General features: G+C 41.4%; 1 protein-coding gene across 1 annotated transcript; it reads left to right on the forward strand.

Moving 5' to 3' along the window:
* Nucleotides 1-784: 784 nt before the first annotated feature.
* rab44 (RAB44, member RAS oncogene family) lies at nt 785-18,089 on the forward strand. The gene is made up of 11 exons (XM_084062273.1): nt 785-892; nt 2,558-4,558; nt 5,270-12,841; nt 13,952-14,034; nt 14,631-14,719; nt 15,061-15,192; nt 15,310-15,391; nt 16,087-16,201; nt 16,557-16,655; nt 16,753-16,829; nt 16,915-18,089. The coding sequence occupies exons 2-11, from the start codon at nt 2,576-2,578 to the stop codon at nt 17,000-17,002; spliced, it is 10,320 nt and encodes a 3,439-aa protein (XP_083918399.1). The 5' UTR covers nt 785-892; nt 2,558-2,575; the 3' UTR covers nt 17,003-18,089.
* The last annotated feature ends 7,794 nt before the right edge of the window (nt 18,090-25,883 follow it).

Raw genomic sequence — 25,883 nt, forward strand, 5'->3', positions numbered from 1 at the left:
TATATCTGCTATTTTAGAATTGACAAATAAATCTAAAAATGGCATTTCCCAGTCTAAATGGATTGAAAGCAAGATTATGAAGTATATTGTGTATATAAACAAAACTACAGGCTAAAGAACTCCTGAGCCTCCTCAGTCAATGAGGCACATATATTGCATTATCAATTTCTAGCCAATGGGGCAATACATTTTAATGTCTTGCCTGCCGTAGGAGTTACATCATGGCAAGGTAACTACACAACCCAAACCTCTACCAAGTGTTACAGCCCTTTAACCCCGAACTGCTACCCGGGCTCTCACTGCTCCTGTACGGATGGGTAAATGCAGAGGACATATTTCATGTATGTGCCCAGAATAGATTAGGGAAGCCAGGGTTCATGTGCTTAATAAACATATTGGAAAATGTGTAGGGACCCTGTGACAGGATTCCCACAGGCTCTATAGGCTGCCTCCTGTTTGCACTCTATATTAAATGTTATTGAAAATGGCAACAAGCTCATGTGAGCTCCAAATGTTGGTCCCAGAACAGTGGGAAAGGGTTAAAGTGGTTAAACATAAATGCTGAAAATGTATTTTATAGCAGTCCCTTTTTATAATGCAATTTATCTGATACTATATTTGTGTATTTATCATAAGCTATAGGCACAGGTTTGACCAAGTAAAGTATAGCGTACTGCAATTTTACTAAGGCAAAAATGACTTCACACTTCATTGACTATTTTCAGGAAGTGTGGTGAAGTGTATAAGAGTTGCAAGTAACGTACAGGAAGACATTCGTCATGGTGTCAGCTTAAGGAACTTCCCTTTGTGCAAAGAGTATCTTGCTCTTCAGAAGCTGCTCATATGAGATTGACAACCTACAAGTATCATCAAAAGACAACTGATTCTAGTGGTAAGCCTGACCGCATTCATTGTAACATTTGTTCCTTTTTATTCTAGTGTTAAATGTTTATGATTTCATTTTCTTGAAGTGTAAGGGAGAGCAGTGTACAACGAGTCAGCCCATGTTTTGAGGAATCCAAAAACTACAGTTGCACTACCAACTATAGCTTGATCTTTGATTTGTTTAAATTATCGAGTAAGCAACTGGCTTTGGGATAGCCCACTGTTAGCCCTGATACATGACTTTCATATATCAGATGACCGTCTTGTGATCCATGGCTAGCCTACTGTATATTAAATCAATGATAAAAAATTAAAATAAATCTAAGAAGAAAAATACCTGGGCACTTAAGAAGAGACTACCCAACGAAAATGCTGGGGCACTCGACTGGGTCTGCACGTTTTATTATTTTGCTGGGGTGACTGACATGCGTCTCCCTCAGAGTTGTCAAAAACGTTTTTTGTTTTTTTTCCTCTTCATTTCCCCTTCTTACTCAAGTTGTCCTGTTGAGCACTTCTCTTTGTGAAAAAAAACTAATATATTTCTTAAAACGTGATTGTAGACCAGATAGCTTTCTTATATGATAAATACTTTATGTAGTTTATGATTTTGACAATTTCGAAAAATTCTATAAAGTTTATAGATCAATAGATACATCAGTAGAATAGGAACATGTGAACTTTGTTGCATGATCAACTTACCCCAAATTGGGGGTAACTTGTGCCAAAGGAACCGTTTTTCAGTGATGAATACAACATTATCTATGCAATAGTTTTTTCGGTCCTGTAGACATGATAGACATTTTGGTAACCCTTGCTCATAAGGGGCCAATTTATAAATGTAATTAACACTTAATTAATGCTTAACTCATACATTAATTCATCATTAATTTATCATGAATTCATCATTCATTCCTGTTCATAATGATGAAGTCACTATGACTTAACCAAAGTTAACACATCTTTAGTGCCACACGTGGTGGGTTTATAGATCTGTTTTTCTTTCCGGTAGCTTCTATGCCCAGGATGAGTGCTCATAGGTGGGTAAGAGTAGCAAGGAGAGTAATTGCCTGGTGGTGGCTTGTGTGTTAGGTTGACAGGGGTCTCCCAAGTTGGACTGGCTCAGTGGATAGGCCCGATGGCAGGTGGGTCATGGTTTTCATCATTAGTTAATAATTTCTTACGCCTCAATTAATTATCCAATTTATTTATCAATTTATTTAGTTACTTGATTTTTGCATGTCAAAGTATCCTGAGAGCCAGTCCAACTTGGGAGACTGCTGTCAGCCTAACACATCAATGCACCACATGGAAGTTTTGGAACTACTACCACCACCACTAGTCTTGCGACTCCTACCCGCCTATGAGCACTCATCCTGGGCATAGAAGCCACAGAAAAAAGCAGCTCTACAAACCCACCACGTGTGGCCCTTAACTAATGATATATTAACTTTGTTTAAGTCATAGTGACTTCATCATTAATCAACAGGAATGAATGATGAATACATGATTAATTCATTATATATTTATGTATGAGTTCATTATTAATTAAGTGTTAATAAAGCATTAATCACGTGTATGAATTGGCCTCTTATGAGCAAGTGTTACCAACATGGTAAACTGTGCCTTAACATTGCTGCTATTTTGCTATCATTTATTATGGTTCATCTTTTAGGAGAGGATTACAGGAATCATGTCTGGCCAGAGATCAAAGAAACGAATGGGCTCATCACGGCGCAAGACATCAAACCAAAAGGAAAAATCTGATCCTGATGATGGGATTCTCAAAACTCAAAGTCTTTCAACTGCAGAACATTCTGTGGCAGAAGAAAGTAGTGAATCGGTAGCTGGCTTTGCTGAACCTAATGATTCTCAGGCTGGAAGCCAAACAGTAGCAGAAGTCACAGGAAACAGAAGAAAGCTTGGGTCTAGTAGAAAGATTAAAGATAGGAAAGCTGTCAAGGACAGTGAGATGAGAGAGGAAGTCTATGACAATACCCCAAGCAAGGAAGAACTGTTTGAGAAAAGCAGCAACTCAATTCCCAGCATTCTTGAAATGGAATCAGCCTCCTACCAAGAACATGACTTAGTGCAGCAGCCAGATCTCTGTTATAAACAACTCGACCATTTGGAGAATCTAAGAGAGGAAACAGGCCCTGAAAACAAAGATAATGAACAAAGCAGTACATTGTGCAGCAACGAAATGGACACGGTGACTCTGCCTCCAGAGTTAATTCCACAACATATATTGTCAGAGCAAAGGGAAAATAGAGAGGTGAATAAAGATAATATTTTGGAGCAAAGGGAGATCATACAAGATGAAGAAACTATTCAAGATGAATCAAAGTGGAAAACGTCAACAGTTACAATAGCTGACGCGAGGCAGGATGAAATGAGTCAAGCGAGTGAGCATGACAGTTCTGTATCGTCATCCAATGTCCCTGAAGATTCTTTAAAGTTTGGCACCCCCACCACAACAAGCTGTACTGATGCGCTCCCTGAATGTTTAATCCCCAAAAGTGAAGAAGCACTGGATGTTGATGGAAATGACTATGACAACAAACTGAAAGGAAATGACCCAATTGTGCAGTTTCAGAGTGAGGAAGTCAGTGATGATGTCGAAACATATAGTTCTGCTAATGTGGTCGCCCAGTTGCACCAACCAGATGATGCAATTGACATGCATGACCAGGTTACAACACAACAACCTGGTCATGCAACACAAATACAAGAAATCGAACCATACCAATTGGAGCAATTGGTGAAAAGTGATGATCAGCCTGTAATTTCAGATCCCGACAACAAACAAGGTGAGGATGGTGCAACCAAAGATAATTTGGGTCTTTTATATCGGGGACATGAAACACTGAGTAGGGAAGAGACGAGTGAACCTGCGGAATCTGTAGATTTGAAGGATCAGTGCAACATTCAAAGGCATAACATCAATTCCTCCCACAAAGAGGCCTGTCAGTCAGATATGACACATTCAAAACCTTCAGATGACTGGCAACAACAGTATGCATCATCGGAAGAGCTCAGTAGTCAGTCAAGACAGAGACATTTCACTCTTTACTCATCACAAGACAATAATGTGAGTTTAAAGGCGGAAAGTATTGCCTTCGAAGCGACAGTGAAGAGGGAAGTGGAAAGAACACAAATAATACAGGAAGATAAAAGCTTGTCACAAATCGCTGAAGAGAACACAGAAGAAAACTATTCTGTATTGGAAAAAGATGACCTGTCCAAATCGACTGTTGAAGCCAGTGAGAATGAAGCTGAACATATATCTGAGTCTGAACATAGTTGGGCATCCAAGTCAGATGCATCTGATGAACATAGAGGCCATCAAGGGATACTGGACCAACATGATAAAAAACAAAATGATGAAAATCCACAAATAAAATCCACAGGGAAAAGGAGAAAGATGGGTTCAACTCGAAGGCTTCAACCTAAAAAAGCAATCAGCGACCAAGGTGCAACAATGGAGTTTGACACAACAGATGTTAATCAGATGAGAAATCAGAAATCCTTTGAAGGGGAGTTGAATGTAATATCTGAGCCGAAATATAATACCAGTAACACTACTGGTCACATGGACTTGACTTCAATAGGAAGTGACAGCCAGTCACATGATATTAATACATCTCACAATGAACCAATGGACACCCCTGTAGAGGTGGAGCCACTTGACAACACAAATTATGACAAATCCGAAACTGATAGTACAAATATGGACTCAACTCTCTACTACTCTACTTGTTCATACCTACTGGATGAACAAGATGAAGATGTGACAGAGACCACACTCAGAGTAAAGAGTGAATTGGAAGAAATATTAGAGGTTGTCGAGGTGCAATCAGAAAAGACACCTTTGATGACTTTGTCTAGACAAAATAGTGAAATCAAAGAATCATTTGCCAGCCAATACCATCAGGACGTAGATGCCTCTGACCAGTTTGATATACATTTAAAGGACAATACAGAGTCAATGAAAGTCCTTACTGATGCAGTGGACGGTGCCTCCCAAAGAAAGGATGTTGGAAATAATGCATTGCTTGATCAAGATTCACCTGTAATGGCATCCACCCCCAAAAATGACAGAGAACAACCAGAAGAAGAAAATTTGGGACATGGGAGGGACGAGAAGCAGAAGATCGATTTGAACATATTAGAGGTAGCAAAAAATGTGGGAGATGCCATCATGGTGGAAACATCACCCGCAGAATATCAATTACAGTTTGATGTGGAATGCAAATATGACAACTCTGAGGAGCAGAGACAAAAACCATGTGAAGCAGTGATGGACAGCAGCCACTTATCTGATACTAACTACCATGAAGAAGACTATGATAAAGGTTCCCCTGACACAGCTGAACATGTATCTGAGCCACTTGACAACACAAATGATGATGTTGAGAAGTCGTTGATAAGCGGAGTAAGAGATAGTGAAGAAACAAAAGATGACAAATCCGAAACTGATAGTATAAATATGGACTCAACTCTCAGAAACCTACTGGATGAACAAGATGAAGATGTGACAGAGACCACACCCTGTGAGATCAAAGAATCATTTGCCAGCCAATACCATCAGGGTGTAGATGCCTCTGACCAGTTTGATATACATTTACAGGACAATACAGAGTCAATGAAAGTCCTTACTGGTGCAGTGGGCGGTGCCTCCCATAGTGAGGATGTTGGAAATAATGCATTGCTTGATCAAGATTCAACTGTAATGGCATCCACTTCCAAAAATGTCATAGAACGACCAGAAGAAGAAAACTTGGTGCATGGGAGGGATGAGAAGCAGAAGATTGATGTGGACGTATCAGAGGTAGCAAAGAATGTGGGAGATGCCATCATGGTGGAATCACCCGCAGAATATCAATTACAGTTTGATGTGGAATGCAAATATGACGAGTCTGAGGAGCAGAGACAGAAACCTTGTGAAGCAGTGATGGACAGCAGCCACTTATCTGATACTAACTACCATGAAGAAGACTATGATAAAGGTTCCCCTGACACAGCTGAACATGTATCTGAGCCACTTGACAACACAAATGATGATGTTGAGAAGTCGTTGATAAGCGGAGTAAGAGATAGTGAAGAAACAAAAGATGACAAATCCGAAACTGATAGTATAAATATGGACTCAACTCTCAGAAACCTACTGGATGAACAAGATGAAGATTTGACAGAGACCACACCCTGTGAGATCAAAGAATCATTTGCCAGCCAATACCATCAGGGTGTAGATGCCTCTGACCAGTTTGATATACAATTACAGGACAATACAGAGTCAATGAAAGTCCTTACTGGTGCAGTGGGCGGTGCCTCCCATAGTGAGGATGTTGGAAATAATGCATTGCTTGATCAGGATTCAACTGTAATGGCATCCACTTCCAAAAATGTCATAGGACGACCAGAAGAAGAAAACTTGGTGCATGGGAGGGATGAGAAGCAGAAGATTGATGTGGACGTATCAGAGGTAGCAAAGAATGTGGGAGATGCCATCATGGTGGAATCACCCGCAGAATATCAATTACAGTTTGATGTGGAATGCAAATATGACGAGTCTGAGGAGCAGAGACAGAAACCTTGTGAAGCAGTGATGGACAGCAGCCACTTATCTGATACTAAGTCCCATGAAGAAGACTATGATAAAGATTCCCTTGACACAGCTGAACATGTATCTGAGCAAAGCTGGCCATCCAAGTCAGATGCATCTGATGCACAAACAGGCCATCAAGGGATACTGGACCAACATGATAAAAACCAAAATGATGAAAATCCACAAAAAACATCCACAGGGAAAAGGAGAAAGATGGGTTCAACTCGAAGGCTTCAACCTAAAAAAGCAATCAGCGACCAAGGTGCAACAATGGAGTTGGACACAACAGATGTTAATATGAGAAATCAGAAATCCTTTGAAGGGGAGTTGAACGTGATATATGAGCCGATAAATAATACCAGTAACAATACTGGTAATATGGACTTGACTTTAATAGGAAGTGACAGCCAGTCACATGATATTAATACATCTCACAATGAACCAATGGAGACGGCTGTAGAGGTGGAGCCACTTGACAACACAAATGACGATGTTGAGAAGTCGTTGATAAGCGGAGTAAGAGATAGTGAAGAAACAAAAGACGACACATCCAAAACTGATAATATAAATATGGACTCAACTCTCAGTAACCTACTGGATGAACAAGATGAAGATGTGACAGAGACCACACTCAGAGTAAAGAGGGAATCGGAAGAGATATTAGAGGTTGTCGAGGAGGCCAATGCATTGCAATCAGAAAATACACCTTTGATGACTTTGTCTAGACCTAATAGTGAGATCAAACAATCATTTGCCAGCCAATACCATCAGGGCGTAGATGCCTCTGACCAGTTTGATATACACTTACAGGACAATACAGAGTCAATGAAAGTCCTTACTGGTGCAGTGGGCAGTGCCTCCCATAGTGAGGATGTTGGAAATAATGCATTGCCTGATCAAGATTCAACTGTAATGGCATCCACCTCGGAAAATGTCAGAGAACGACCAGAGGAAGAAAACTTGGTACATGGGAGGGATGAGAAGCAGAAGATTGATGTGGACATATCACAGGTAGCAAAGAATGTGGGAGATGCCATCATGGTGGAAACATCACCCGCAGAATATCAATTACAGTTCGATGTAGAATGTAAATATGATGAGTCTGAGGAGCGGAGTGAGAAACTGTGTGAAGCAGTGATGGACAGCAGCCACTTATCTGATACTAAGTCCCATGAAGAAGACTATGATAAAGATTCCCCTGACACAGCTGAACATGTATCTGACCAAAGCTGGCCATCCAAGTCAGATGCATCTGATGCACAAACAGGCCATCAAGGGATACTGGACCAACATGATAAAAACCAAAATGATGAAAATCCACAAAAAACATCCACAGGGAAAAGGAGAAAGATGGGTTCAACTCGAAGGCTTCAACCTAAAAAAGCAATCAGCGACCAAGGTGCAACAATGGAGTTGGACACAACAGATGTTAATATGAGAAATCAGAAATCCTTTGAAGGGGAGTTGAACGTGATATATGAGCCGATAAATAATACCAGTAACAATACTGGTAATATGGACTTGACTTTAATAGGAAGTGACAGCCAGTCACATGATATTAATACATCTCACAATGAACCAATGGAGACGGCTGTCGAGGTGGAGCCACTTGACAACACAAATGACGATGTTGAGAAGTCGTTGATAAGCGGAGTAAGAGATAGTGAAGAAACAAAAGATGACACATCCAAAACTGATAATATAAATATGGACTCAACTCTCAGTAACCTACTGGATGAACAAGATGAAGATGTGACAGAGACCACACTCAGAGTAAAGAGGGAATCGGAAGAGATATTAGAGGTTGTCGAGGAGGCCAATGCATTGCAATCAGAAAAGACACCTTTGATGACTTTGTCTAGACCTAATAGTGAGATCAAACAATCATTTGCCAGCCAATACCATCAGGGCGTAGATGCCTCTGACCAGTTTGATATACACTTACAGGACAATACAGAGTCAATGAAAGTCCTTACTGGTGCAGTGGGCAGTGCCTCCCATAGTGAGGATGTTGGAAATAATGCATTGCCTGATCAAGATTCAACTGTAATGGCATCCACCTCGAAAAATGTCAGAGAACGACCAGAGGAAGAAAACTTGGTACATGGGAGGGATGAAAAGCAGAAGATTGATGTGGACATATCACAGGTAGCAAAGAATGTGGGAGATGCCATCATGGTGGAAACATCACCCGCAGAATATCAATTACAGTTCGATGTAGAATGTAAATATGATGAGTCTGAGGAGCGGAGTGAGAAACTGTGTGAAGCAGTGATGGACAGCAGCCACTTATCTGATACTAAGTCCCATGAAGAAGACTCTGATAAAGATTCCCTTGACACAGCTGAACATGTATCTGAGCAAAGCTGGCCATCCAAGTCAGATGCATCTGATGCACAAACAGGCCATCAAGGGATACTGGACCAACATGATAAAAACCAAAATGATGAAAATCCACAAAAAACATCCACAGGGAAAAGGAGAAAGATGGGTTCAACTCGAAAGCTTCAACCTAAAAAAGCAATCAGCGACCAAGGTGCAACAATGGAGTTGGACACAACAGATGTTAATATGAGAAATCAGAAATCCTTTGAAGGGGAGTTGAACGTGATATATGAGCCGAAATATAATACCAGTAACAATACTGGTAATATGGACTTGACTTTAATAGGAAGTGACAGCCAGCCACATGATATTAATACATCTCACAATGAACCAATGGAGACCCCTGTAGAGGTGGAGCCACTTGACAACACAAATGATGATGTTGAGAAGTCGTTGATAAGCGGAGTAAGAGATAGTGAGGAAACAAAAGATGACAAATCTGAAACTGATAGTATAAATATGGACTCAACTCTCAGTAACCTACTGGATGAACAAGATGAAGATGTGACAGAGACCACACTCAGAGTAAAGAGGGAATCGGAAGAGATATTAGAGGTTGTCGAGGAGGCCAATGCATTGCAATCAGAAAAGACACCTTTGATGACTTTGTCTAGACCTAATAGTGAGATCAAACAATCATTTGCCAGCCAATACCATCAGGGCGTAGATGCCTCTGACCAGTTTGATATACACTTACAGGACAATACAGAGTCAATGAAAGTCCTTACTGGTGCAGTGGGCAGTGCCTCCCATAGTGAGGATGTTGGAAATAATGCATTGCCTGATCAAGATTCAACTGTAATGGCATCCACCTCCAAAAATGTCAGAGAACGACCAGAGGAAGAAAACTTGGTACATGGGAGGGATGAGAAGCAGAAGATTGATGTGGACATATCACAGGTAGCAAAGAATGTGGGAGGTGCCATCATGGTGGAAACATCACCCGCAGAATATCAATTACAGTTCGATGTAGAATGTAAATATGATGAGTCTGAGGAGCGGAGTGAGAAACTGTGTGAAGCAGTGATGGACAGCAGCCACTTATCTGATACTAAGTCCCATGAAGAAGACTCTGATAAAGATTCCCTTGACACAGCTGAACATGTATCTGAGCAAAGCTGGCCATCCAAGTCAGATGCATCTGATGCACAAACAGGCCATCAAGGGATACTGGACCAACATGATAAAAAACAAAATGATGAAAATCCACAAAAAACATCCACAGGGAAAAGGAGAAAGATGGGTTCAACTCGAAGGCTTCAACCTAAAAAAGCAATCAGCGACCAAGGTGCAACAATGGAGTTTGACACAACAGATGTTAATATGGGAAATCAGAAATCCTTTGAAGGGGAGCTGAACGTGATATCTAAGCCGAAATATAATACCAGTTACACTGCTGGTCACATGGACTTGACTTTAATAGGAAGTGACAGCCAGTCACATGATAATAATGCATCTCACAATGAACCAATGGACACCCCTGTAGAGGTGGAGCCACTTGACAACACAAAAGATGATGTTGAGAAGTCGTTGATAAGCGGAATAAGAGATAGTGAAGAAACAAAAGATGACAAATCTAAAACTGATAGTATAAATATGGACTCAACTCTCAGTAACCTACTGGATGAACAAGATGAAGATGTAATAGAGATCACATTCAGAGTAAAGAGGGAATTGGAAGATATATTAGAGGTTGTCGAGGAGCAGAAGATCGATGTGGACATATCAGAGGTAGCAAAGAATGTGGGAGATGCCATGATGGTGGAAACATCACCCGCAGAATATCAATTACAGTTTGATGTGGAATGCAAATATGACAAGTCTGAGGAGCATAAAGAGAAACCTTGTGAAGCAGTGATGGACAGCAGCCACTTATCTGAAACTAAGTCCCATGAAGAAGATTCTGATAAAGATTCCCCTGACACAGCTGAACATGTATCTGACCAAAGCTGGGCATCTAAGTCAGATGCATCTGATGCACAAACAGGCCATCAAGGGATACTGGACCAACATGATAAAAAACAAAATGATGAAAATCCACAAATAAAATCCACAGGGAAAAGGAGAAAGATGGGTTCAACTCGAAGGCTTCAACCTAAAAAAGCAATCAGCGACCAAGGTACAACAATGGAGTTTGACACAACAGATGTTAATATGAGAAATCAGAAATACTTTGAAGGGGAGTTGAACGTGATATCTGAGCCCAAATATAATACCAGTAACACTGCTGGTCACATGGACTTGACTTTAATAGGAACCGACAGCCAGTCACATGATATTAATACATCTCACAATGAACCAATGGACACCCCTATAGAGGTGGAACCACTTGACAACCAAAATGATGATGATGTTGAGAAGTCGTTGATAAGTGGAGTAAGAGATAATGAGGAAACAAAAGATGACAAATCTGAAACTGATAATATAAATATGGACTCAACTCTCAGTAACCCAATGGTTGAACAAGATGAAGACTTGACAGAGACTACACTCAGAGTAGAGAGGGAAGTGGAGGAGAGATTAGTGGTGATCGATGAGGCCAATGTACCTAATGATGAGATCAAAGAATCAAATACAGAGGAATACTTGAGTGACATGCGTAGGAGAAGGAAGATGGGCTCTTCTCGCAGAACCACAAGATTTGCACAAAAAGAACAAAAAACATTGGAAGATGTAATACCAGTACAAGAGCAAGAGGTTACAAGAGCTGAGCTATCTGTCCAGACTGAGGTCAACAGAGCATCTCAAGGAAGGGATGAGAATGCACTTGTTGACCCTGAAAAACAAAAACAATTACAGTTTGATGTGCAATATAAATATGACGAGTCTGAGGAGCAGAGAGAGAAACCTTGTAAAGCAGTGATGGACAGCAGCCACATATCTGATACTAAGTCCCATGAAGAGGACTATGATAAAGATTCCCCTGACACAGCTGAACATGTATCTGAGCATAGTTGGGCATCCAAGTCAAATGCATCTGATGCACATGGAGTCCATCAAGGGATACTGGACCAACATGATGAAAGCCAAAATGATGATAATCCACAAATAAAGTCCACAGGGAAAAGAAGAAAGATGGGTTCATCTCGAAGGCTTCAACCTAAAAAAGCAATCAGCGACCAAGGTGCAACAGTGGAGTTTGACACAACAGATATGGGAAATCAGAAATCCTTTGAAGGGGAGTTGAACTTGATATCTGAGCCGAAATATAATACCAGTAACTTTACTGGTAACATGGACTTGACTTTAATACAGTCACATGATATTAATACATCTCACAATGAACCAATGGACACCCCTGTAGAGGTGGAGCAACTTCACAACACAAATGATGATGATGTTGAGAAGTCGTCGATAAACACAACAAGAAATAGTGAAGAAATAAAGTATGATGATTCCAAAACTGATAATATAAATATGGACTCAACTCTCAGAAACCTACTGGGTGAACAGGATGAAGATGTGACAGAGACCACACTCAGACTCAGAGTAAAGAGGGAATTGGTGGAGAGATTAGAGGTGATCGAAGAGGGCAGTGGATCGCAATCAGAAAGTACAGAGGACTTGAGAGACACGCGTAGGAGAAGGAAGATGGGTTCTTCTCGCAGAACCACAAGATTTGCACAAAAAGAAGAAAAACAGTTAGAAGATGTAATAGCAGTACAAGAGCAGGCGGTTACAAGAGCTGAGCTATCTGTCCAGAAGAAGGTCAACAGAGCATCTCAAGATAGGGATGAGAATGCACTTGTTGACCCTGAAAAACTAAAACAATTGCAGCTTGATGTGGAATGTAAATATGACGAGTCTGAGGAGCAGAGAGAGAAACCAGTGGTGGACAGCAGCCACTTATCTGATCCCCCCTCTTCACCATTAAATGCTTCGACATTTGAAAGAAAAAGAAGAAAAATGGGGTCTAACCGCAAGTCACAAGGACAACACCACCAGGGAGGCCCAACAAAAGACGAGGTAAGATTGATACATTTTTGTAGTATGTGTAATTTCCTTGAAAATAACTAAATTTTGACATCACAATAGTGTACCAGTAATGGCTGCTACACTTATTTTTCCACTGCATGTGTGTGTGTGTGTGTGTGTGTGTGTGTGTGTGTGTGTGTGCGTGCGTGCGTGCGTGCGTGCGTGCGTGCGTGCGTGCGTGCGTGTGCGCGTTCCTGCGTGGGTGGGTGGGTGTGTGTGTGTCTGTGTGTGTGTGAGTCTAGTGGTTGGAGGTGGGGTGTGTGACAATTCACACCACAAATGGGAACTTGCAGGCCTAACTACCAATTTCCCACACATGAAAGAGGAACTTACATATCACTCTGATCTAGTCGTTTTTTGTTTTTTACACTTTGTTAGAGGTTTGGGGTGTGTTGCCATAATGTAACTCCAAATATTGGCAAGATATATACAGTACTTGCTCTGTTGATTAAAAATAGATATCCCAAAATATTCTTCTCATTGACTTACATTGATTGCACAGTGAATCAGGTCTCAAAGTCACTATTTTAGCACACAAATGAATGTAAACAAACCAGTTCCTGGCAATTAATAACAATACAAAACTTCACATGACATTTTTAAGAAATATAAATGTCAACTTCCTGTTGATGTTATTATTTTGAATATCTGGATCTGTGGATCCAGTCTGGATCTTCTTCCTAATTAAAATAGTAAAATCAACCGGAAGTTTACATTTTTATGTACAAGAAATGCTGTTTTGGGTTTTGTGATGTTATAAATTGTCAGACATCCACTTTGTTTGTATTGGTTTGTGTGCTGCAAGAGTGACTCTGAGACCTGTTTCACTGTGCAATATACTAGAGAATATTTTGGATGATCAATTTCTGACCAACGGAGCAATTATTGAAGATATCTCAACAATATTTGGAGTTACATCATGACAAGGTAACTACAAAAGCCAAACCTCTACCAACGAGTAATTCTCTCAGCCTGCATCATACATAAATAACCATTTAGGATCTTATTTTGAAACGCATGCATAGCAGAGACATAAATATCATAGACTTGAACTTTAATGAAACAGTTAATATCCTGTTCTATAACCGTTTCCCTTTCTAGGTTCTCAGTTCATGTGATGAAAATGTGGAGAGATCCTCATCCAACACTAACAGAGGACACTCTAGGCATGGAGCATTCCTTGGGTATGTCAGGATTAAATATGAGAATTGTTGTCCTCCCCCAGTTCATAATTTCAAAATCTGAGATGCACTTTTTTTTCTTTCAAGTTTACAAGTTTCAAACTAACATTTCAGCAAAACACTTAATTGCATTGTATGTGACAGTCGTAAGTCACAGTCGGAAATACAGGAGTTGTGTAAAGCCATAAGGGTTGCATTTAAAATGCTTTGAAAGGCAGGGTCAGTTGAGGTGAGACCGTGAGAACACTATATCTGGCTCCTACTGGTGGTGATAATATGCCACTCCACTTGGATGTGGAAAATGACATGTAGGATCTGATTTTAAATAGGATGCCATAATGATGTCATACCGAATATGACAAGTCATATGTTAAAACTGTCCTATCCCTTGACCTTAGATGCAATTAAGTGATTATTTGCAAAATGTAAGATTAAACCATCAGAAATAAAACATGTACAAAAACAGAAGTGCAAAACAACACTTAAAATAAACGTTAATCAAATCACAGAATGCTTGAGAGGAGTGATTTATTGCAAGATGTTACTTTTGTACCATTCTTTTCATATGAGTGATTTATTTTCTATCCTGTCTTCCACAGTCAAGAGGCACCTGATCAAGTGACTGGTATTCAACACCAAAGCCCAGTGATACTGCAGGTTCATGGCAAAGAAAAGAGACATTACATGGGTAAACACATAGACATTAAATACTGAGTTGACAAGAAGGCAACCTGTGAGAGAGAAATTCTGAGAGGAAGATTACACATCTTTGACAATACCATGTTGTGACAATGGTTTCCTACAATAGTATGGTATGGTAGTGAACCATGGATAGTGAAAAAAGAGAGCTTGATTTATACTTAGTTGCCTGTGAGTGTCGCGCACCGAAAATAGACGATCTACAAGCTCATAACTCCTCGCCTCGCATCGCAGCGCGTTATGAGCTTGTAGATCGTAGATCGGCTATTTTCGGGTACCAACAGGCAATGCAGGCCTTGTGCTCACAGCCATGTGTTTCCCATTTTGCAGGTAGTTCAAAAGAATGTGACCTCGGACCAAGATATGATGTGGCTATAGTTGGAAATAGCTATGTGGGCAAAACGTCCTTCATAAAATGGGTTCAAAATGGGACATTTTCTCCAGACTTTTCTGCCACTATTGGTAAGTCTAAACTCCTCTGATAATTTCACAGACATGCCATTAAGAAATAATCATCTCTTTTTATTTAATTATTTTGTTCCTTTGTCTTTTTCTTTTTGTGTTATATACACTTTGTAGGCATTGATACCTACAAGCAGTCGGTGACAGTGAATGGGAAAACAGTGGCGCTAACGCTCTGGGATACTGCAGGTCAGGAAAGGTAGGCCTAAAGAGTTGTGGTTTAAGTTCATTTGATACATTATTCCTAAGATCATCCAAAGGTCAGTTAATATTTGTGCAATGCAAGTTCTTCTCCAAAACTCAAACAAGGCTCCAATCTCACATATTTTCAAAAGAGAAAACTTGCATCTGCTTAATTTGCAATGAACATGCTGACACAGGAGAATCATGTTTGATTAATACTTGGTTGGATTCGCATTACCCTGTTAACATACTACAAGTATTTAGGCTAGCCTACTTTGTGGACTTAGTTGGAGTGTTTGGTTGTTTTTATTAAATGAGCTTGGTTCATGGTTATGTTAACAGTTATATCATTAAAACACAATAAAACATATTGGCATCCTAAGATCTGGTTTTGTATGTTACAAAACCTGTTTACACACTTGACCTGCCTGAAAAGAACATGTGACCTTCTGATTTGAGAGGATTTTCCCATGACCTGGTGTATGTTTGCCTGTTAAACAGTGGTCGTTTGTTGTGCACTTTAAACTGAGGGTGATTCATATGGAAAAGCATCTTCTGGACTGACACTATTCAGTCCTCCACGCCAGCCATCATAGTATACGTGCACTCACAGTTTAGACAGCAACAACAGATACATTTGAGCAGCACACAGACTATCATGTGTGTAAACACCATGTCTATAATGTTGTCATTGTTGACCGTCCTCCAAAGGTTTCGCAGCATTACAAGACAGATGTTCCATAAAGCCCGAGCGTTCCTGCTGATGTACGACGTCACCTCCTCCCAGAGCTTTAGTGACGTCACCTACTGGCTTAGCTGTATTCAGGTAAGCATTTCATTACATAACATGCCATTTAAGAAAACATGTAAATATAGACGAGAAATCATTTCTATAGTATTATAGTTCCACCGATGTCCCAAGAAACACATTTGTACCTATACTGCCTATACACATTTTCTCAAATTAAGAGTATCCCAGATGCCAATCATCACTATATGTATAATATGATACATTATAAAGTATCATCATAATTAATAATTACTGGTCACACTCACAGACCTTTTCTTTTGGCCAGGATCACTATACGTGTTCTAAGCAATTCTAATATTATAATATAATTTTTAAAATAAGGCTTAAATGGTTCACCTGAAATGCACACTGAGCGATTCACATTTTATAGGAGGGGGCAACAGAGGATGTGATCATCATGCTTCTTGGGAACAAGATTGACAGTGCCAAACGAGAAATTCACTCTCATGAAGGGAAGGCCCTTGCAAAGGTACAATATGACACATCTTTTATTATGCAGAATGCTACTGTATTAAGCCAGAAATAGATAACATGATTTTATGGTTTTCAATCCCATCCCCTCACAGGAATCCAACATTGAATTCATGGAATGTAGTGCTGCCACCGGTGAAAATGTGACCCAGTCTATGGAAACCATAGCAAGGTATTCTGTTCAGTCTTGTCATTTTGTCCTATTGTGTATTACTAGTAATTACTCAACTAATTAGTGTGTGTTTTTTTTTTGCCAGGATGTTGAGTCAAAGATTTGCCACCAGAGAGGAAGGCATGGTGTTGCGCAAAGAGCCTCAACAGAAGAAGTCATCAGGCTGCTGTTGACCATGTTCATCTCTGAATGGACATTATGGTTGGACCTTCTATACCCAGCAAGCACAGTCAGGACCAATCAGTGACGTCTCGATTGGGGCTAGATCAAGTCAAACCAAGACAAGTCAGATCTGGCCCAGAATATCACCTGATTTCAACCAAAATTAATCCTGACCACAAAAACGTCACTTCCAGGACGTCATCTAAACACATTCTCATCACCCAAAATTGCTGTCCAAATGTCCATATGATGTCCCAGTGATGACGTCCTGTAAATGACGTAAAGATCATCCCCATATGGGCTGTGTGATCTGGCCTAGTCCTGAACGTCACCGGGGTGATGACCGGGCGTCATCATAACGTCATCATGACGCCATTGTGCTTGCTGGGTAAGGATCAAGGATATATTAAAATGTGTATATAACTACTGTAAATTCATTTTAAGTAACCAGAATGTTGTGTACCTTTTTTATATTTCATCTATGGCTTAGATGGGTGAATTTCTCTCGCAGACTCATGCAATGTGGCATGAATGTCCTCTTTAATCGAACTTGCGTAGAACAATAGTGTGAGTACTTAGACAAGGCAAACATTTTCCCATGTCATATTGGTTGCTAGTAGGTCACCAATCAAAATGAGTGACCTATGTCTTATGGAAGTCTATGACTCCTGTGGTCATTGTTTTGTAATTTAAGCTGCCCTCAAGATCAGAAATCTAATTGATAGATTTCATCAGGTGAACATGTTGGTTATACTTTTACAGGTACTGGGTCAAATTAATGTTGAATATCTTGACCATGCTGGGCCCTCCCCAGGAATTTTCATTGTAATTTCCAGTATTCTGGTGGATTTTGGGAGTTTGACACTTTTATCGGGCTTTACTTACATAGGATCCATTAAAAAGTTAAAAGTAGCAATAAAAGAGCCATATTTAATAATAACATTTTGCTGGTGACCCCCTGAAACCCCCCCAAGGACGCCTGGGGGTCCCCGGACCAATGCTTAATGCTTTTTGAAAGTCCTGAAAAAAAAATAAAAAGACTCGCGCAACAAAAATCGGCAAGACACACCATCTCCGGTTTACTTCCCGTATCTGCATAGTCTCACGTTTCTGCGCAAGTGGGCGGACGCCTTTTAGGAGACCGGAAGCAGGTTGGCGTCCGCCCACTTCACGCAGATAGCTACGCGAGACTATGCAAATACGGGAAGTAAACTGTAGATGGTGTGTCTTGCCAAAAAAAAAATTGTCGATCTGCTGTTTTTGCTATTTTAGAATGTTTATGCTGAAAAGTAACAGTTTTGACCATAATGAGGTTTCCGCCCGACAGACAATATATTTATATTTATATTGTACATGCAAAATTGCTGCTATACGAAAACGTATTGTTACTGCACTGTTTCTTATTTTTATTTTCATTTGTAATAAAATGTCACTGACATCACAAGGTATTCTTCATTTTATGTATGGTCCAGTATATTGTTAATTCATATCAGTCACTGTATTCCAGTTGGGCATGGCAGCCTACTGTAAGTCTTAAACACAATATAAAAAATATAACCATAACCCTCAACAGTGGGATAAAATCAATAAGTCTTATGCAAATGAGCCATGCGGTTGAATGTAAACAAATCGCTAGTGCAGTCTGGATCTGTCATGACCGTCATGGATGAACTTCAACCTGGTGTTTGCACTTTCTCCATTTTTGACCCGTTCATTCATCTACATAAACGTTTGGATTTCAAATATAAAGTTTTTGGCCCTGGCGAGGGTGAGAGTTGAAAGTGTGACTTCTGCTTGTAAGCCAGCTATGATATCCATGATCCATAGCTAGCTCTACCCAGCCCCTGGTGGACTGTAAATATCCGACCATTCACAGAGCTCCCGGCTTCAATTTCATTTCTATTCCAGCCAACCAAAAAAATCACCCTTCTTTTCCCTTAATTTTCCTTCCGCATTTCTAGCCAATGCAATCTTCCCCTTGTTTCCCTTTTGCATTTCTAGCCAATGAAATCTTCCCCTTGGCTCATTTACCTGTTAGCCAATGAAAACCCGACCCTCACCCCTTTCCTCAGCCAATGAAAAGCTCCTCAACGGCAGCCATTGTTGTTTACATGAAGGCTGAAACTCTCTGTTACTCTAATATGCCACTAAATTAATTATAGGCACGGCAATAAAATAACGACGGTCTCCTGGTGCCGGTTAGACCCCAAGAACATTTTGATTTTATGTTTTATATGTTTTTGATGACATTAAGACCTGGATTTGTATCTGTCTCACTGACTGTGACAGCATAGGCTATTATGCTGCAGTGGTCACACAGCACTAGCAGCAGCAGCAACATACAGGTAAAAGTGCCTTTTATTTTCCACAGAAACGCCACTAAACACATTTATGTAACATTGTGTGTTAAAACTGCCTACTGTTTTGGTCAGCATTGATTGATTGATTGATTGATGTACTTTATTTAGTAAGACATGAGAACAGTACATGACAGTACATAACAGTACATGGAAGTACAAATTCGCAATACAAGGTCTACTAAACTGGATAGCTCAGTTAAGCACTTAGCTTGTTTAAGATGAGATCCCCATGCACACAAATCATGATGACATATAAGAGACAGACAGATATACACACTACTATACAGAATGTCATACAATCAGTTTACAGGTTACTGGTATGAAGAGTAAAAATCACACCCAGTGTGAAGTGGGCGGTGTGTGGTCATCACAACATGACTCACTTTTTTAAAAAAAAGGATAAATGACTTTTTTTAAAGTCCATACTGCTATTCATAGGGCTGCACATGTGTCATGTGTTTCGCTAGCCAATCACAGTCCTGAATTTGCAAAGTCAGCCAATCACATTACAGTTAGTGGTGATGACACTAGCTAATTGTCACGGTCCGCTCCTCGGGCCGTGGACTTTCATGTTATTATTTAGACTGCCATTGCCCTTATATGGTCGTGGACACTTTAGGCCTGTTCTATAGGCCTGTCACGGTCCGCTCCTCAGGCCGCGCACTCTGACTTTATTATTTAGACCTTCCTGCCCTTATAAGGTCTTGGACTTATTAGGCCTTTGTTCTGTTCTGCATGTAGTCTTGTTATTCTGTTACTCTGTTGTTGTTGCCCTGCTGATGTTCTGTACCTTATTTTGTAGTATTGTTTCCTGTTGTGCCTAGTTACTGTTACCTGTCTTGTCTCACCTCCCTGTTGATTAGTCATGTTCTCCTCCTGTGTCCTCTTAGTCCCTCAGCCAATCCCATTGTTGATTGTCTGTTCAGTTCACCTGTGTCTTATTATTTCCCTGTCTATTTAAGCCCTGTGTTTGCACCTTGTCCTTGCTTGTTCATTGTATTATGTTGCGTGCTGTTACATCCTGAGTTCAGTCCCTTTCCTGTATTAATACCTTTTGAGGTATTAAACCCGTTAAACTGACCAGTTCTGCCTCTGTCTCTCCTGCACTTGGGTCCTACAATCCCGCCCTGACTCAGACCGTGACAGAATGAACAAGCCATTTGGACCCAGCGGAGAGAGGTTTTTTCAGTTGTTAGTATCATGCCAATCTGAAGCCAGCCGAGTAGACCAACTGCCATGGCAGACAATCCATGGTCTGCCTCTGCTTCTCTTCGATCCTGCACCTCTGTTGACCCTGCGTTCCCTGAGCCAGCCTTTGTTGAGACGACTTCATTGGTTTGTTGGGTCTCCTTTGGTAATAGTCAGGGGGAACCGGGCGAGGGGGCGTCTTCGTCGTCATGGCTTCCCACACCGCCAGCTGCCGAGCTTCCAGGAGCCACCGCTTCCCAGCTCGCCGCTGCCCAGCATCCAGGAGCCTCCGCTGCCCAGCAACCAGGAGCCTCCGCTGCTCAGCACTCCGCTGCCCAGCATCCAGGAGCCTCCGCTGCCCAGCATCCAGGAGCCTCCGCTGCCCAGCACTCCGCTGCCCAGCTTTCCGCTGCCCAGCATTCCGTCGTGGTCCTCCGGTTCTTCGCCTGCTGTCCGGGCCTCCCCATCCGCTGTCGGCTGGACCCCGGCGGCTGTCCTGGCCTCGAACCGTTCTTCTCCGTCCCTGCCTGCTTGTGCCCTCTGCGCCGGTGTGCGCAGAGCCCTGGCAGTGTCCCGTCCCTACCCGGCTCCTCGCCTGCCGTCCGGGCCTCCCCGGCCGCCTTCCGGCTGGTTCCCGGCGGCCGTCCTGCCTCGAGCTCCTCTTCTCTACCCCGGTTCCTCGCCTGCCATCCGGATTTCCCCTGCCGCTGTCCGCCCGGACCCGGGTGGCCGTCCCGGCCTCGACCCTCGCCTCTTCTTCCTGCCCTGCCTGCGCCCTCTGCACCGAAGCCCTCAGCGCAGAGCCCTGGCAGCGCTTCCCCCCCCCCTGCCTGCGCCCTCTGCACCGAAGCCCTCAGCGCAGAGCCCTGGCAGCGCTCCCGACCCCCCCCCCCCTGCCTGCGCCCTCTGCACCGAAGCCCTCAGCGCAGAGCCCTGGCAGCGCCCCCCCCCGGTCCTGTCTCTGTCCTCTGCCGCTTGCGCCGGTGTGCGCTAGAGCCCTGGCGGTGGTCCTGCCCCCCCCGTTCCTGTCCTGGGACGCCTGGAAGTCGTCCCGTGGAGGGGAGGTACTGTCACGGTCCGCTCCTCGGGCCGTGGACTTTCATGTTATTATTTAGACTGCCATTGCCCTTATATGGTCGTGGACACTTTAGGCCTGTTCTATAGGCCTGTCACGGTCCGCTCCTCAGGCCGCGCACTCTGACTTTATTATTTAGACCTTCCTGCCCTTATAAGGTCTTGGACTTATTAGGCCTTTGTTCTGTTCTGCATGTAGTCTTGTTATTCTGTTACTCTGTTGTTGTTGCCCTGCTGATGTTCTGTACCTTATTTTGTAGTATTGTTTCCTGTTGTGCCTAGTTACTGTTACCTGTCTTGTCTCACCTCCCTGTTGATTAGTCATGTTCTCCTCCTGTGTCCTCTTAGTCCCTCAGCCAATCCCAGTGTTGATTGTCTGTTCAGTTCACCTGTGTCTTATTATTTCCCTGTCTATTTAAGCCCTGTGTTTGCACCTTGTCCTTGCTTGTTCATTGTATTATGTTGCGTGCTGTTACATCCTGAGTTCAGTCCCTTTCCTGTATTAATACCTTTTGAGTTATTAAACCCGTTAAACCGACCAGTTCTGCCTCTGTCTCTCCTGCACTTGGGTCCTACAATCCCGCCCTGACTCAGACCGTGACACTAATGTGATTGGCTGACTTTGCAAAAGTATCGATTTGCATTAACAATGGAAGGGTTAAGGGTATATACAATGCGTTGTAGACTATTGGCCAATCACGGTGCAGGATTGGTCAGTGTCCAAAACTCACTTATAGGGGGCGGCTACACCGCCCCAAAAATATGTACAAAAGAAGAAAGAGAGAGGGGGGGGGGGGTTAGGTTAGGACATGGGGTAGGTTAGGACTTGGACAAGGGCCATTTTTGAATTGCAGCCTCCTGAAGGTGTATCTTTAGGGCATTTTTGAAAGTGAGTAGGGTTTTACACTACTTTACTCCTTTTGGTAGGGCATTCCACATTTTTGATGAATAGCATGAGAACGAGTTCATTCCCTTTGTTGTGCCAAATCTGGGTTGAACATGGTTTGTGGAGCTGCCTCTGGTGTTATGATCATGGACTTGATTAACATTTTGGAAGTATTTTGACAAATACAGGGGGATCCCAATGTTGTGGTGTATCTTGAAGACCAGGCCCATAGCAAGTTGCTGTACTCTGTCCTCAACCCTAAGCCATCCAAGTGATCAAGTGATCAAGGGAGGACCATGCTAACGAAATTTAGCGTGTTAGCATCGTCTATTTAAATAAGGGTTTAAATGCTCTGTAGGGCAGTTTATAACATGTTAAAGCAAACGATTTAATGCTCAAATAACCTGGTGAGTTGGTGAATACAGTGAATTCGTTTTTAGATCGATCTGGGATTTTATAATTGTGTACTGGACTGTCTGTAACCTGCAGCTTGGGCTTAAAGCTAACAACAGTTAATGTTAGACAAATGATTCATAAACTCAATGATCACTATCATGCCCCTTAGAGTGTTTAGTTTAGTTTAAGGGTCTGATTTGTTGAAAATAGCTGATCAAAAAGCTTGTAGATCAGCTATTTTCAAATAGCTGATGTATAGGCTTTATAGTGGCTATATAGCTGATGTTGATGCCATATAAAAATACAAAATAAAAGTCTGGGGACCCCCTGTCTGAGAATCACTGTGCTATTGTATAGTGCAGGGGTCTTCAACGTTTTCTGGCCAAGGACCCCCTAGCTGAGAGAGAGATGAAGCAGGGACCCCCCCCTCTATATTGTATAACATTGTGTTTCAGATTAGACTTTTTTTTTACTTGGTCTGCCCTTTTTTCCCCTCTACACCTATACCTCTTTGCCAAAATAGCCGATCTACAAGCTCACAATGCCTCGCAGCGCGAGGCGTTGTGAGCTTGTAGATCAGCTATTTTTGGCTTAAGTTCTCCTCAGAAAAGGGAGAAGTAGTTAAGAGGAAAAAAATCATGTTACACAAAGATTTGGCGGACCCCCTGTAGTAACTCTGAGGACCCCCTAGGGGTCCCGGACCCCCTGTTGAAGACCCCTGGTATAGTGCGATTACAGGTCTACTATGTGTAGTTTCGTTCCCTACCTATGTTGAATGCACTTATTGTAAGTCGCTTTGGATAAAAGCGTCTGCTAAATGACTGTAATGTAATGTAATGTAATCACTAAACACCGAAGGAGAGCTGTGTTGGTAAAGCCAGGTTATTCATATCTTGTCATACATTTTCATGCAATTATGGACATATGGTGTCAACATGGCAAAAAAGCACTGGTAGTCGGTACACCTGGTTTCTGCTGGGAACAGGGTTCGATTCCCTGCAGCGCTGTGCTTACTGTGGTAGCAATTTACAATAATGACCCGTTATAAAGCATTTATAAACGTTTATAAGTAGTTTGTAAGCTATTAACAAATCATTAACAACCTGTTTGTTGACATTCGTAAATGATTACTAAAACCTTTATAACTACAGTTACAAATCATTTGTAAAGTATTAGTAAGTAAACTATTCATGTATAAGCCATTTATATACATCTGTAAAAGATTATTAAATCATTTGTAACGACCCATTCTAAAGCATTTATAAACGTTTATAAGCAGTTTGTAGACTATTAACAAATCATTAACAACCTGTTTATTGACATTCGTAAATGATTACTAAAACCTTTATAACTACGGTTACAAATCATCTATAAAGGTATTAGTAACTATTCATGAATAAGCCATGTATAATACATCTGTAAATGATTATTAAATCATTTGTAACTGATGTTACATAATATATACAAGCTATTGGTAGCTTGTTCATGTTTAACATATGCTTTGTTAAACATTCCTAAAGTATCTATAAATCCTTAGTACATGTTATTATGTGCCCTATAGTAAAGTGAAGACAGTTCATCATTTACAACTGTCTGTTAATGTGTTTGTTCATGTTTAACATGCTTTGTAAAACATTCCTAAAATATCTATAAATCCTTTGTACATGTTATTATGTGCCCTACAGTAAAGTGAAGACAGTTCATCATTTATGACTGTCTGTTAATGTGGACTTTCTCCTTACCTGTTGCAAACTACCTGGCTTTCATGAATGCAGACACCAAACAATTACTAGAATTATCATTCATGTTAAGCAAATGATGCGTAAGACATTCGTAAAGAGTATGTAAACCATTTGTGGTGTTAGGGACCAAAAAAGTCACTACAAAGTACTACCAATCAACTCTAAATTGCCTGAAACGTACTCCTAACAGGTTTTTGGGGGGACGATTTTGGCCTCAACACTTAATGATTATTTCGGATTTAACTTTCGTTTCGGTGGTGACCAACTTTCGTTTCGGTAGTTTGATTACAAAATGTAAGTTGTGTAAAAAATAATATGACTATAATAAGTTGTTATTTGTTTGTTTAAGTCAGGCTATACTCTACTCAGAGTCATAAGTTTACAAAATGTACTAAAGTACAGTGAACGTCTGTGCGGTTTGTCTTCATCACTGAAAATAACGTACATGTAAACTGATGTCATGTGCAGTTGGGGTGAAGAAACACAACCATTTCACTCCTAATAATACCTATTTGATTTGACATCCTGACTTGCTGCTGTAGCTGAGGCTTGAACCTGTTACCTGCGGCTCACTAGTCAGTGACTCTATCCATTCACCTACAGCTGTTTCCTTAGAATCTGCGGTTCTGAAACGTTTTGTTGTCAACCCCCCAAATTGACATGTATTTGGGCAGTGGACCCCAATGTGAAAAGATGTAGTGTCAGGGCCCCCCATGAAAAAGATTTATATTTATGCTGTAACACATTTTTTTAAAAGTTATTTGTCTTGTTTGTTGTTCAAGTCAAAGCACCAGGAAGGCTGTACTTGGCAGCCATCTGTTAGCTCAATGGGTTGAGACGCAGTATTCATGATCCAGAGGCCATGAGTTCAAATCCCATTGATGTCTTTCCTATGATTCTTTCCTTTGCAGACTGGCTTCCAGAAGATCAACTGAAAACTACCATGAAGGCTGTACTTGTCAGCCATCTGTTAGCTCAATGGGTTGAGACGCAGTATTCATGATCCAGAGGCCATGAGTTCAAATCCCATTGATGTCTTTCCTTTGCAGACTGGCTTCCAGAAGATCAACTGAAAACTACCAGGAAGGCTGTACTTGTCAGCCATCTGTTAACTCAATGGGTTGAGACGCTGTATACATGATCCAGAGGCCATGAGTTCAAATCCCACTGGTGTCTTTACTGTGATGCTTCCCTTTGCAGACTAACTTCTAGAAAAACAAGTTAAAACCACCAGAAAACCTGTAAC

The sequence above is a fragment of the Gymnoscopelus microlampas genome, assembly GCF_963454915.1.
Source record: "Gymnoscopelus microlampas genome assembly, chromosome: 7".
Classification (NCBI taxonomy): Eukaryota; Metazoa; Chordata; class Actinopteri; order Myctophiformes; family Myctophidae; genus Gymnoscopelus; species Gymnoscopelus microlampas.